Source organism: Tenrec ecaudatus, chromosome 3 (assembly GCF_050624435.1).
Source record: "Tenrec ecaudatus isolate mTenEca1 chromosome 3, mTenEca1.hap1, whole genome shotgun sequence".
Taxonomy (NCBI): domain Eukaryota; kingdom Metazoa; phylum Chordata; class Mammalia; order Afrosoricida; family Tenrecidae; genus Tenrec; species Tenrec ecaudatus.
The window spans coordinates 110,100,043-110,114,271 of NC_134532.1; the positions used below are offsets into that span (position 1 = coordinate 110,100,043).

Consider the following 14,229-nt stretch of genomic DNA (forward strand, 5'->3'; position numbering starts at 1 on the left):
CAACAACAGCTGAGAGCAAGTTCCGGATTGGAAAATGGAAGGTGATTTGTCCCAATGGGAGGCTCAACTAGCGGATTGAGAAGATGCATATGAGGGCAGTTGCTTTCTCTGCGAGGGGGCTTGCAAGAACTATGGGGTCACAACTTTATCCATAACTTAGGAGTTAGTTCATGTAATTAAATATTCATAAAATCTCTCTACCGCTCTACTCTCATAAAACCATCACCTTGATGATTTTTGAATCAAAATCTTTTGATTAAAAAACTTTTGGGGAAGAAAAGGTTATCATTATTTTTTCTTTTTCCCTTGTTCGTTTCTGGGGCAAAATTCACTCATTCCATTTACTTAACAACCCAATCATCTAAACCTCTCAAGGTCCTCAGGAATAGATTTTCTTTGGCAACACAATTTTAACAGAATTCCGACCATCCTTGGCAAGCCTCAAAATTGTCTTATTGCTAAATTCTTCAACTTACTCTTTTCCTGTCCCAAGAACGGAATGAATGCATAATGCATCTCATCTTAAAAAAGAAATTATACCCAGCACTATGTCTTCTGAAAAACCTTCTGAACTTGGTGAACTCTTTCCCTTAACAAACTGATCATTTGTTAAGGTTGTAATTTCTCAAAATTTTTCACAGGAACAATAATCGTTTTATGCATTATGACTGGCTCAGCTGAAAATATCTGCTGTGTTCTCATGAACACAGGTCGTGATTACATGTTTATTGACATAACAGAACTCTTGGTGGGAAGGCGAACACACTCAGGAGAATTTAAGCAGGGTATTAGAGATTCTTGGATTGCACAGTGTCATCTGATTTTGAATTCCAGATGATTAGTATACCCAATAACATTGCCAGAGCCGAGCCAATAACAATGGCCTTTTGATTCATGGATTTTTCTACTAAGAATGGTGTGTTCTGCAGTAGCAACCTAGCTCCATTTAATTTTTTCCCCCCGGTTTTAGCCGGACTACTGCAGATGTATTTACGTTAAAATCTAACACCGGATCACTTGCTCTCTATTTTGACCCATTTAAACGTTGCTCTAGTTCCCAATGGTTCCTACTTTCTTTTAGGTGGAGATGTTTCTCTGTTTGCTTTGTTATGTTGTTAAGTTTTTGCGTTTGTTTTTTGGATCTGAAATCCAGGATAGGAAAATTTATCGAAATAGTAACTAGATGAATGGCTTCTTGTGGGTATGACAGTGGAGTGGGGGGTGGGAGGCACAGAGAGCTAATAACAAGGAGTACAAGAAAGAAGAGAATGTTCTAAAATTGATTGTAGGAATGATGGCACAATTCTTCTTGATATGGTTGAACTATTGAATTATATGATATGTGGATTATGTGCCAATAAAACGGGCTTAAAATGTAATCGGATCAAGGTGATGCGGTAAACTGAGGTTTTCGTGTACCCCATTCTGGTCTTAACACTGACAAATGACAGAAATGTAAAAGTAAACCACCCAAGAGGGGCAATTTTTAAAACAGCACATCAGACCACTCAGGCCAACTCACTCCCATGGGGTCGATGCCGGCTCATAGGCAGAACTGTACCTGCCAGTTTCTGAGACTTCAAGGCTTCATAGGAGTAGAGAGCCCCATCTTTTCCCTGCACACAGGGAGATGAGGGCTCCGAAAATGCAAACATATCTCTTTTGGGATGAACAAAAATGCAGAGCATGGGGACAGGAAGTGAAGCTTCAGTTCTTGGAGGACGACGAAATGAAGAGATCAGAACCAGCTTACTGTACCAAGAGGCCGGAGTCAAGCCAGGTTTGGGAAATCCCTGCTTAAGGTTGGGATTGCTCTTTTGCTTGTAGCTTTCTGTTGTATGTTCTGGTGGCCAGGTCTCTTGAATCCCTCAGAATAGATTCATAAAAGGAGGGTGTGTGAGTGTGTGTGTGTGTGTGTGTGTGTGATGTGCTTTGTTTATTGTGGGATTTTACAATGCTATCCTCTGCTTGCCTAATTATTACCATTTATTTACCTCCGTGGTGATTTTCTATTTATTTGCCTAGGTTTTCCCCCTGCATGTTGCTTGTTTTTCTCCTCCTCTCTGCTGTCTTAGGCTGTTTGTTGAGCTTTAAGAACGTGGGACTTCCAATGCTAAGTGTAAGCAGACTCAGGTCACTTGGCTTTCTTGTCATTCTCCTTGCAGCAGGAAAGCAGATGGGGAGCATTTTGTACTTGGGTGTCAACTGTTAGATTTCAATTTAGAGTGAGTGGGTAGGAAGCCAGGCTGGGAACCTCCCAAATGCAGAAGAGGGGAAATTTAACATGGAGAACAGGCATTCACACGATGCCCCTTAACATTCTTCATAGGGACCTATTTCATTTTGAAGGAAATAACTCTTTCCAACATTGTACTTATTTGTTTCTGGAGGGAGAATTCGCATTGCGTGTCTTTGGCAGAAGGGGTGAAGGGGAGCGTGCTGATCTGTGTCCCTCGATGACTGCATTCCTCAGACCCACAGCCTGAGGGAAATCTGACTCTGGGGTCCTCTCTTCTTTAATGTTTGGTCAGAAACTAATGGATTGTGAAAATGCTGCTTTCGTTTCCAGCCAAAATGATGAACTTCACAGATTTAAATTAGAATGTGGCACTCCTGGCTTTTGGAGAATATAAATTTAAAAATATTTACCACTTAAAGGGTATTTTGAGATCTTTTATAAAACTTCCTATTGTAACACTTCAAATCCTTTATTTAAAAATCCATCAAGAGAGCCCAGCTCTGATACAGGATCTAGGGGCTCACACAGCTAAAAGAGTTTATCTTACAAATAGGTATTCTTGGTCAGAAGACCAAGTGATAAAGTCATATTGAAAATTCAATCTCAATGGTGCCCGGCTATCAAAAGAGATAGTGTCTGGGGTCTTAAAGGCTTGAAGGTGAACAAGCGGCCATCTAGCTCAGAAGCAAAAAAGCCCACATGGAAGAAGCACACCAGCCAGTGCGATCACGAGCTGCCAAAGGGACCAGGTATAAGGCATCATGCAAAAAAAAAAAGATATGTGTGTGTATATGTATATATGTATGTATATATATACGTACCATATTGGATGAAGGGGGAAGTGCAGAGTGGAGACCCGAGGCCCAAGTGTCGGCCAATGGAGATCCCCTCATAGAGGAGTTTAGGAGAGGAAATGGGTCAATCAGGGTGAAAGGTAGTACCGATGAAGAACACAGCTTTCCCCCAGATCCTGGATGCTTCCTCCCCCCAACTACCATGATCTGAATTCTGCCTTGCGGGGCTGGATGGGGCAGATGTTGTACACTGGTGCATATGAGGGCTGGAGGCACAGGGAATCCAGGGTGGATGATACCTTCAGGACCAAGGGTGTGAGGGGCGATGCTGGGAGAGTGGAGGGTGAGTGGGTTGGAAAGGGGGAACTGATTACAAGGATCCACATGTGACCTCCTCCCTGGGAGATGGACGGCAGAGAAGGGGGGGAAGGGAGACTCCGGATAGGGTAAGATATGACAAAATAACGATGTATAAATTACCAAGGGCACATGAGGGAGCGGGGAGCGGGGAGGGAGGGGAAAAAAAAAAGAGGACCTGATGCAAAGGGCTTAAGCGGAGAGCAAGTGCTTTGAGAATGATTGGTGCAGGGAATGTATGGATGTGCTTTATACAATTGATGTATGTATATGTATGGATTGTGATAAGAGTTGTATGCGTCCCTAATAAAATGTAAAAAAAGAAAAGAGAAGGAAAAAAATATAATGATTAGGGCAAAGACTGTATAGATGTGCTTTATACAATTGACATATGTATATGTATGGACTGTGATAAGAGTTGTATGAGCCCCCAATAAAATGTTAAAAAAAAAAAAAGAAAATTCAAGCTCAACATTGCAACAAACTTATACACCCTTCAGGACAGTATAGGATTGGGCCCATGTGTTTCTGAGGCTATAACTCTTTACAGGAGTAGAAAGTCTCACCTTTATCCCTCAGAGAGGCTAGAGGTTTTGAACTGCTGACATTGTGGTTTCAGCAGCCCAATGCAAAACCACTATGTTACCAGGACTATGAGTTGGCATCGACTCAATGGCAGTGAGTTTGATTTTTTTGGTTTGATTACTCTGAAAAGGGATCCCTGGCAGTGCTGCTAACTACAAGGTCTGTGGTTTGAACTTACCAGCCACCATGAGGGAGAAAGATCAGACTGTCTGCTTCCATAAAGATTTGCAGTTTTGGAAACTGCATATAAGGTGTGGTAGTTACCTAATCTGGTATCAATTTAAGGATTAAGAATTTATGGGTGGGGTCTAGGCTGTCAATCTGGAGATAGCCAATGAGACTTCAGTGGGCACAGCCTTCTCCTGAGAACCCTGGGAAATCTGGTACTTCCTCCTTGGAGACAGAAGACAACTCTCTCTCTGCTCCTCCTGGGAGACATTGCAGAAGACAAGCCACATGGACACAACCGGACCTTGGAAGCCGGAGAAGCCACAGAGAGACCCCTGCCAGCGCTGAGATGCTTACGCCACTGAACGCAAAGACTTTATACCCACTGGCTGTGATCGTCCTGCATTCGGCATCGTTGCCTGTGTTTTGTGAGTCTGAAGAGGACTTAATAGATTGGTATCAGACATATGGACTAATATCAGACTTATGGCCTTGGACTGGACTGGGTTGGGATGTTTCTCAATGTTCAGTTCCTCTTGTATATAAACCTTTCCTTTATATACATATGCGTGTTTATGAATTTGTTTTTCTAGTCCATCCAGACTAACACATATGGTTGCTATGAATCAGAAGTAAATAGTTGATCAGAAACTAATGTTTTATGACAACATCATTTGGTGGCTTCAACAATGGGCTCGAACATGAGAACAAGTGTGAGGATGGTGCAGGACCGGGCTGTGTTGCCTTCTGGTGTCCATTGAGTGGCTGTGAGTCAGAACCAGTGTGCTGGCACCTAACAACAACAACGGGTCAGAAAGGACTCAATGGCAGCTTTAAAAATTACTATTAAAATTAACTCTCTATAAAATACTTTCGGCTGACTGCATTGTTTTTTAACTTATGGAACTACATCCCGAATAGTAAATTGTTTAGTCTTTCTGAGGAGAACATAATTATAGTTTTTTAAAAGTTGAAGACAGCGATGCAATTGAATTGTAGGTGCGACAGAAAGCATCTCAGACAAACAGTCTGTGAGATTGACGTTTGGAAAGGTTGGTTGGTGTTCTCAGGTCGCTGTTGAGTAAGAGAAGCGCCACTGAGTGTCCACAGCAGAGCCGCACATAAGCAGCCTCCTCTTCCCGCGGCCATGCCTTTTTCACACCTAGCATGCTCTGTTCCAGGGCCAGTGCCTTTACCCCAACCGAAAGCCACACCAAAGCCACGGCTGTGGCAAGTGCCAGGACAAAGGTGGACGTGGTCTCACAATATACAGTCAGTATCAAGGGTCTTTTGACATTTCTTCACTCACTAGAATTCGTTTATAGGCAACTAGGCAGCGTGCTGGCAATCCTGGGCCAGGTAATGTCAACAGTAACCCTACTACACTAGTGAGGAAGGCACCTGTGCCTGGGAGCCAGGGAATCAAGGAACTCACCCCTCCCCCTTCAAAGGCGGGTGAAGAAGTATTTTTCAAAGCGTCCCATTTCAGAAGGTTTAGTGTTCGCAGTACACTACTTGCAAAGAATCTGGAACTGGGATCTCCACCACTTGCCCATTGGGTAACATTCGGCAGCTTATTTAAAGTCATTCATCTTCAATAGGGAACATTTTCTTCTTTATAAAATGATTCTCCTACAAAACTGATGCATACTAAAGCCTCATGTAATACACTGCATGGATATTAAAACCACGCACATCTTTGCAGCATGATCATTATATATATACATATCTAATATAAGGCACAGAGGGGGATTAACTAGTAGATTAAGCAAGTGCTTGGGGCATAAGCAAACTAGAGGCTCCACCATGAAGAAAACAATCAGGTAAAACGATTCGTTTCTTTTTAAAAGAAAATAGTAGAAGTGGTTGTCTTCATTTTAAAAAATGCTTCCTTTCTTACAACAACAGTTGCTTTTTGATGCTTTCCTCTCCTGTTTTCAATTAAATATAAACTTGTCAGTGCTTAGATACTGTAAAGACATGTGTCTATCTCTGGTCTCCTCTCCCTTTCCTATTAAGGATAGAAACACATACTTTCACACACAACCTTTTTATTAACTGGACACATCCAGTTAGTTTCATAAATTTATGCTGGTATGCTTATGCCTCTGTTATTGATTCATACTGATTTCCCCCTTAATATAATTGAAGTCTATGCATGTATATAAGTATCATACTTGTAATTTTTCACCTGTGTCTTACAGTTCTCTGGACTGTTTAGTGTATCATTAAGCTCCTGGGCTTTGGTGACTAATGGGCTTTTCTAGCCTGCTTTTGTGAAGGAAGACTATTTTACAAAGGTAGGAAATGATTCAAACTCCATGCAGAGCTGAAACCCTTTAAAACGCAACGAGACTCACAGGTTTTCCTGACTTTGACTGGGTCGTGATCGGCACAAACTGATGGACAGCAAAGCACACCAGGTAGGTGCTCATGGGGACAGACTTCTGGAAAACGGTTCGATTCCATTTATCATCCACGGAAACAGTGCGCTGTGGAGAATCAAAGATAGGTATCCATTTATTAAAACAGCAAGTCTGTGCAAAGAAAGAAACATTTGCCCCAAACCTGGCTTTCTGGACAGAAGTCCTTTGCTAAAACTCAGTGGTCAAAACAATTCTTCGTGTTGATGTCGAAAAGACCAAAGGAAAAGTCCTCTTAGTTCCAGGTAAAAATGGCTTCTGCTTTTAAAAGTGATTGAATTTCACTCTGCCGTGGTGGGGGGGGGGTAGAATTCTGATTATGACATAACTTTACATTTCACAGTAAATTTTATTACCCTTGAAAGGCTACTCTGATCTCTTCATGGGGAATAAATAGGCTGGTGCTCAGGTGCTCAATGGCTTGCACATTGGTGATGATGATGTGACTCTTGGAAAGGGGACAAGAGCTATATCAGTACCAGGGGTCTCCTCCTTCCCACTCTAGCCGACAGAGAAGAACCATGGTGCGATCACTGAAACCACTGCCCTGGTTACGTTGGAGGGAGAAAAGGCTAAGGGGGCCTGGTTCTACTGCCCCAAACAAATCTCCTGTCCAGGCCACTTTTACTTTCCTCTTGCCAATTACCCATCCTAATACCACAACTCAGAACTTGCCCAATGCCTGCCACGACTATTCAAACATTTCCTTGTCCCCTGTAGTCACTCCCTAAGGCACACTATAATGGAAAACATTAACAAGGGATTAAGCAAGGGAGGCCAGACTGGGTTTGCGGCACCACTGACAAGACACACCTGTGTGTGTATGAGCTTGGTTCAACGTGTTGGGTCCCCAGTGAAGTAAGTTAGTCGACCATAAACATTTGGTACTATTAGTTTGGGTCTTTTAATGACCCCAAAGGTTCTCCTTCTTCCAGGACTTATTACCTGGATCAAGCACAGAATATCTAATAAAAAGTGAAGCATTGCACTCTCCAACATGGAAAGGTCTTGTGGGAATGGCTTCAGTAGAAGTTGACAAAGTTTGCCTTCTCCCTCTTCCCATCTTTCTTCTCCCTCCAATCCATGCCTAAACATTCCCATGACCTTTTCCACAGATTGGATCACCTCTGATGGATTCGCGAGCATTTAAGTTGACCCTGCCTTCTTGTTTCTCCCAACAAATCTCTATTTCTCAGGTGCTGACCACCAAGAGAAAGCAGGTTGCTAAATGACTTCACACTGAATCATGGATGGATGACTGGTGACAGTGTATTTAAACCCTCAAATTTTGAGGTTGTTCTACTTTTACATCTCTGCCTTTAAAAATATTTTTTTTTGCAATGAAAAAGCAATGGCTTTCAATGCTATTTCAGATAGTGGCTCAGAATGAAGCTTAACCGTGAGCCTAGTCCTTTTATGGATCAAATGCATAAGACATAAGCAATCTCCAACTGCAGATCATGACACGGTATTTAAATATTTTACCCATTACAGAGATGGAAAAGAGTCCGTTAATTAGTAACTCTAAGGACAAAACGTGTTGCATTAGTCCTCTATGAATATTACTTCATATTTAATGAATAATTCCTATTTTACCAGAAAATTGGAATGACCTTCTCTAGGTTGGCTTCTACACCCAGAGTTTAAATGATTTTTTGATCTGTTTGTTTTTACTTTAGGTCTATATTCAAAGCTGGGCTCTTATTCAACTGCCAACAAAGAATACTGACCAGCCCCATGACTTTTTTCAAGGCTGTAATTTCATTAGTTTGTCATGATTAGATATGTCCTGGTGGACACAGGGTGCATAGGGGTCAGAACCTACTCCACAGTTACCTAACCAACACTACAGAAGGTTCTCTCAGGTAAATGGAGGCTAGCTGGTGCATGTCCATTGCATTCACAATTCTTTAGGCACCTCAAAATGGCCTTTTGACTGGACTGGTATTTCTTGGATTAAGGAAACCAAAGAGCAAAACAAGAGAAAGAAAGGAGAGAACCACAATGTCGTCTCAATCTCTAAATAAACTTTCGGGGCACATTCAATTTTAAGATGCAACAGATTCTCTCCCAGAGCAGACCATTGTCTAGAAACTCTCTGAACAAACAAAAAGTGGTCAAAATTACTCACCTCCACTGGCATATTTGAAACTGCATTATATTCTTTGGGGTGGATGATAGCTATCGTGTAAGTCGCCTTTTTGTTGGGTTCATCAAAACAAGGGAAGGATTTCCTGGCATCTGTTGGTTCATGGTCGGTGGCTGCTATGCTCCTTAGAAACAAACACACAGACGGACAAATGCATCTGGCCCTTTCTGAGAGTCCCTGTTTCCGTTGCTAGAGAGGGGGAGGGGTGATGGCATTACAACTATTGTGTTTCCTAAGATGGGTTTCCACTGAGAAAACTGTGGGGTGGTTTGGGTTAACCAGCGAATGACCATCTGAGAATGCTTCCGGGAGTTGATTCTAATATTTAGACATTTTCGTGCCAGAAGTAAAAACCTGTGAGGAGCAAACCCAGTCTGGTTGTGAGGGATCGTGCCCTCTCCGCCTCACAGCCACAGAGTGACAAGTGGACAAACACAAAGCCAGCAGCAAAGGTGTGTGTCTAACCATCCTCGTGAGAGGAGACCAGATGCGTGTTGCCACAGAATAGAGGAGTGCATTCCAGAGTCCCTAGCCCCTGTCCCTAATTGCATTTTCTTCCTTATTTATGTTACACCAGAGACAAAATGCTCAGGTTCATGTCCGTGCTAAAGCAGTGTCTGTGTAACCGCCCAGGTGAAGTAAGCTTTGCTCTGGATTTAGTTCTACCTTTAAAAAGATGGCAGCATTCTTTTCTGGAGCCCTGGTGGCATGGTTAAGGGCTCAGCTGCTAGCATCCCCTCATGCATCTCCCCCTTCCCCAACCCTACCCCCACCAGGAAAGGCCACCGGTTCAACCCCACCAGTGTGAGAAAGGATACAGATTAGGGAAAATCTGTTTGCAATTTGACCCTGTCACAGTGAGTCACTGAGTTGGAATTGATTCGATGGCTCACAAGTAAGGATATATTTATTGAAAGCTAAAATGTTAATACTTAATATCTCCATCATCTCAAATTAAAAAGTATTTTTATATAATAGTTTAATAATCAGTGACTACATTACCATTTTCATGTAACTGTTGGTTTAAACCCATCGGCCCAGCAGCTGCTCCTCAGGAGGAAAATGAAACTGTCTGAGTCTGTAGAGGTGTATGGTCTTGGAAACATTATAGACCATCACTGTGAGCTGGAATCAACTCAATGGCAGTGGGTTTGGGTTTGGTTATATAAGGTAAGACAATTTTGTGATATATTTGCTCATTAGGAAAAGAAGCCAAATTTTAAAAAAAGAGGCAGGGGAAGAGCATAAGAAATGTTGACTTAAAACAAAACAAAACAAAACAAAAAGAAATGTTGACTTATATTCACTAATGATTTGTCCCAGGAATGTTTTTCCCTCAAATTCTCAGGAAGTGAGGAACACATGTCATAATGTGATCCAAGCTAAATGAAAAGATTCATTCATTCATCCAGAAAATATTTATTGACTCACTCCTCCTTCCCAACACGCAGACACCAACACATTTGCCAGGAGTTATTCTAGGGGCAGGACGCCCAGGGAGGCTGGACTCCAACCTTCCAGGCACTGCTCAGGAGAAAGCTCAGGTTGTCTTCTCCTGTAAGGATTTACAGGCTGGGAAACTCTCTGTAGATCCCCTATGAGCTGGAATCAACTAGATGGCAATGGGTTTGGTTTCTATGAACTCTAGGTGTTGAAAAAATAACAGACCATATAAATTAAGCACTAGGTTCTATACCAGGTGATGGAAAACAAACATATAGATAACTAACAAGAATTTCAGGAGACCTATATGAAAAATAAGGCACAGGAAGTGACAGAGAAGGACGAAGGGAAAGCAGGGAGGAAGATTATTTACTTATGTAAAAGTAGTTAGACGGTGGCTTCAGAAGTCTGAATAATGAGAAAAAAACAAACGAAGATTAAGAAAGAGGCATTGTAGCAGAGTGTGATAGTTTTTTTGTGCCAACATGGCCCCCATAAGAAGATATGGGTGGGTTCTAGCCTGTCAATCAGGTGTCACAGCCTGATGGTGTCTCCTGTGGGTGTGACCTTCTCATAAGGAGGATCCTGGAACTTTCTCTCTCTCTCTCTCTTTCACCTTCCTGCTGGCAAGCCACTCAGAAACCAGCTGAAGACCTGTGGCAGGAGTCCTGGAGATGTGTCCACTGCCATTGGATCCACAACACTGCACCCACTGGTCTGTAATCTTCCTGTATTCTGCATCATTGTTTGTGGCTGCATGAGTCTGAAGAGGAATTTATGGGCTTGGATCGGACTTATGGATGTGAGGTAACTGAGCTGGGATGTATTCCTGATATACAATTACTTCTTGAGATAAAGCTCCTTTTGACATATACGAGTGTCTCTGGATTTATTTTTCTAGTTAACCTGGCCTGACACACAGAGGAAACAAGACATGTAACATCTTCGAGCTGTCATAACAAACCCGGTGTGGCTGAGGAACAGAAAGGTGTCCCATGGGGATAAAGTGAAATGGATGAGCGGACCTGGGACAGAGTAGCTGAGGCTGGGTTAAAACGTTATTGTCAGCCATGAGAAGAGTCTTCATTTTATTTTGGCTCAAGAAAGCATTCTATCTGCCAGTTTATGTCCAAAGTAATATATTCTATGCCAACATCCACCTACAAAAAATATTACATTTCCCCTTCCCTAAACACTTTGGATATAAAAATTGCGTGTTCATATCTCAACCAAGAAAGCTAATCTGCATTTCTAAAAAATGAAATCATAAAAATGGCTACCTTGCAGAGAAGTGCTGATTTGGAAAAAGAGCTTTCTGATGTTATTGAAAATTTTTATATGGGTGTGGGTTGTTTGCATTTGCCAAAATTTATTGTATTATGCACACCATATCCATGTCAATGTATCTGAATTTTCCTCAATATAACTATAAAATATTAAACGTCACACAGTAAAACTGTTGTCAGAGTCCTGGGCTATGTCTTGGGCAGCTGACTCCAAGGTCAGAAGTTCAAGATCATCAGCTGTGGGAAATGAGCTCTGAAGGAAATAAGACTGGGACTTATTCCCTGACTGGTATGGAGGGAATCTGGAAGGCCAGTGTTCCACAGTAGGAAAGCTGCCACAATGATGGGTGGAAATATAGTCCAAGTACATTTTCCTGTGGTAATCTATTATTTCCACAGTTTCTCCCCTTAAAGTCATGCTGCCTTAAGTGAGCACATGGTTGATTCTATCTCCCTAAAGGAAGCAAACATGTCTATTTGCTCTATTTCTTCCTGCCACGACATCTAATCTCCCTCTCATACCTTCCTCATAGCAGATGAACATAAGGAGACTTTATGCCCATGCCTAGATTCAAAATACTTGTCATAAGCCTGAATTTTTGGCTTAGCTGTATTTGGTTATTAACTTTGCCTTGACAGCTTTCAATGTATAGAAAATAACCATGTAGCCACTGTAGCTCTGTTTGTTTTTATACATAAAACAAAAGGGGGAATTGTGGGAAACAGAAAGATTTCTGCCAAGTTGTCTCTCCCAAATATATCCCAAACTTAGCTGCTTGCTAGACATGACAAATGACTATACACTTGGAAGTCAACAGAAGTAGGTCAGGGGTTATTCTTCCTAAGCGTTATCAGCCATCCAGAGAAGCAGGCATCACTGTTTATCTCACAACAATTAGGGCCCATTCCCTTCTGATAAGGATAGTAGTTTTTTTTTTCCTGAAGCAGAGCTCAGGGAGGTCAAGGCCACTCAAGGGTGACCAAGGATAGGCTGCCATATTGAGTCTAGGGTCTGCCCTTCTTGTCACATATCTATCCCTAGTCCCTCCCCTTCCTATCTCATCCCCTTCCTGTCATGCTTATGCCTATTGTACATCCCCTTCCTATGATGTGTATGCCTATTGTACATCCCCTTCCTGTGACATGTGTGGTTACCTCTAAGCACACCCCCTAAGTAGATATAAGCCTTGGTTAGCAATAAATCATCCCACCTCACCTCACTCTCCTGCCCTCGAGCCACCCTGTGTGTGGACACGGCTGGTAAGATCATGGCCATCCAGGAGGTGAGCATGCAACCATGAAATGTGTCTGTCTTCTTTGTTTTACTCTCTCCTATTATTCTCTATGGCTTTGCTATTATCTTTATATTTCTCAATCGTACAATTGTGCTTACTGAATGATCAATTAGTTGTGGGGGGCTGGCATTCCCCCATAATCTGCTGCTCTGTGGGAGAAAGATGAGGTTTTCTATTCTAATCAACAGCGACAGTCTTAGAACCCCACAGAAGCAATTCCCCTCTGTGCTGTAAGGCCTCTAGGAGTGGGAATCCATTCGATAGCAGTGAGTGTGGTTTGGGAAACAGGTAGGATGCTCTGTTTTGCAGGCATGTATGAATTAGCAATTCTGAAGTAACCTCTCTGTGTTTGGGCTTGAACAAATTGAAAAAGATTTTGAAGTGAGTGGCAACTAGGCTTTTCAGTGTTGGGCAAGGGAGTTATGAATTTTGAAAAGGGGAAGACCAGAATGTATCCCGAGGTGCTGCATTATAATTATAGGTACCAGTGTGAATGCAATGGTTTTTTTATATATACAGAAAGATGGCTATAGAAATGTACAAACAGAGACATGCATTCCCTAGCTCTGCCTGTGGAACGGGACTAGAAGCAATGGCTATCAGCAATAAGAACTGCCAGTTCCCGGATGTTGATTTTTTTTTTAAGATGTTGATTTCTGAGTACCATTCTCTACTCAAAACAGCCAAGGTCCTTAGAGAAGGGGCTGATTCTAAGCAGAAAATATATAGCTTGAGCCTGGAACATTGTGCAGTGTCCAAAATTAAGGGAGTGCTTAGAAAGAAAGAAAGAAAGAAAGAAAGAAAGAAAGAAAGAAAGAAAGAAAGAAAGAAAGAAAGAAAGAACACAAAAGCCAACTGGAAGGGACTATCATTGGCAATATGTGGGGAATTTGAACATCACAATAAATGATGAAATTAGAACCCGTTGCATGAAGAAAACTCGATGTACTCTAGAGATAAAAACTTATTCACACATTCATAGGGGATGTATGGATGGGGAAGGTGAGGGGATTTTAGGAGTAAATAATGAAGAAAGGAGGGGGAGTGAGCACTAGAACTGAAGATGATCACACAACTCATTAAGTGCCAATAAAACTGTTTTTTAAAAAAGGAATCTATGCATTCTTCCAAAGACCAAGTCAAACTCACTGACACTGAGTGGATTCTGACTCATAGCAACTGAACAGGACAGAGTAGAATTGCCCACTGGGGTTTTCAAGGTTATGAATCTCAAGGGAAGCTGAAAACCTAATCTCCCTCCTATGGAATAACAGGTGGGTTGGAAATGCTGACACACTGTATCAAGATTCTTATGCCTCCATACTTATATAAAAATAATAAACAGCTGGAGAGGAGTAAAAATTCTTTGTTAGGGTAGATTGTCCACTAATCCTTTAAGAAGGAATGATGGATTTGGAAAATCAACAGTGTAAACCAAAACAAGTGGGTAAAATTTTGATGAAGAGTATTCCAGGACTTCCGGGAAGATG

General features: G+C 41.9%; 1 protein-coding gene across 1 annotated transcript in view; it reads right to left on the reverse strand.

Annotated features, from left to right (window-relative positions):
- Window positions 1-14,229, reverse strand: part of ENPEP (glutamyl aminopeptidase) — a 102,698-nt gene that overhangs the window by 67,725 nt on the left and 20,744 nt on the right. Inside the window, exons 2-3 of the mRNA XM_075543922.1 lie at window positions 8,698-8,839; window positions 6,504-6,635 (exon numbers count right to left, since the gene is read on the reverse strand). Coding sequence (XP_075400037.1) covers window positions 6,504-6,635; window positions 8,698-8,839 — 274 coding nt within the window. The remainder of the gene's footprint in view (window positions 1-6,503; window positions 6,636-8,697; window positions 8,840-14,229) is intronic.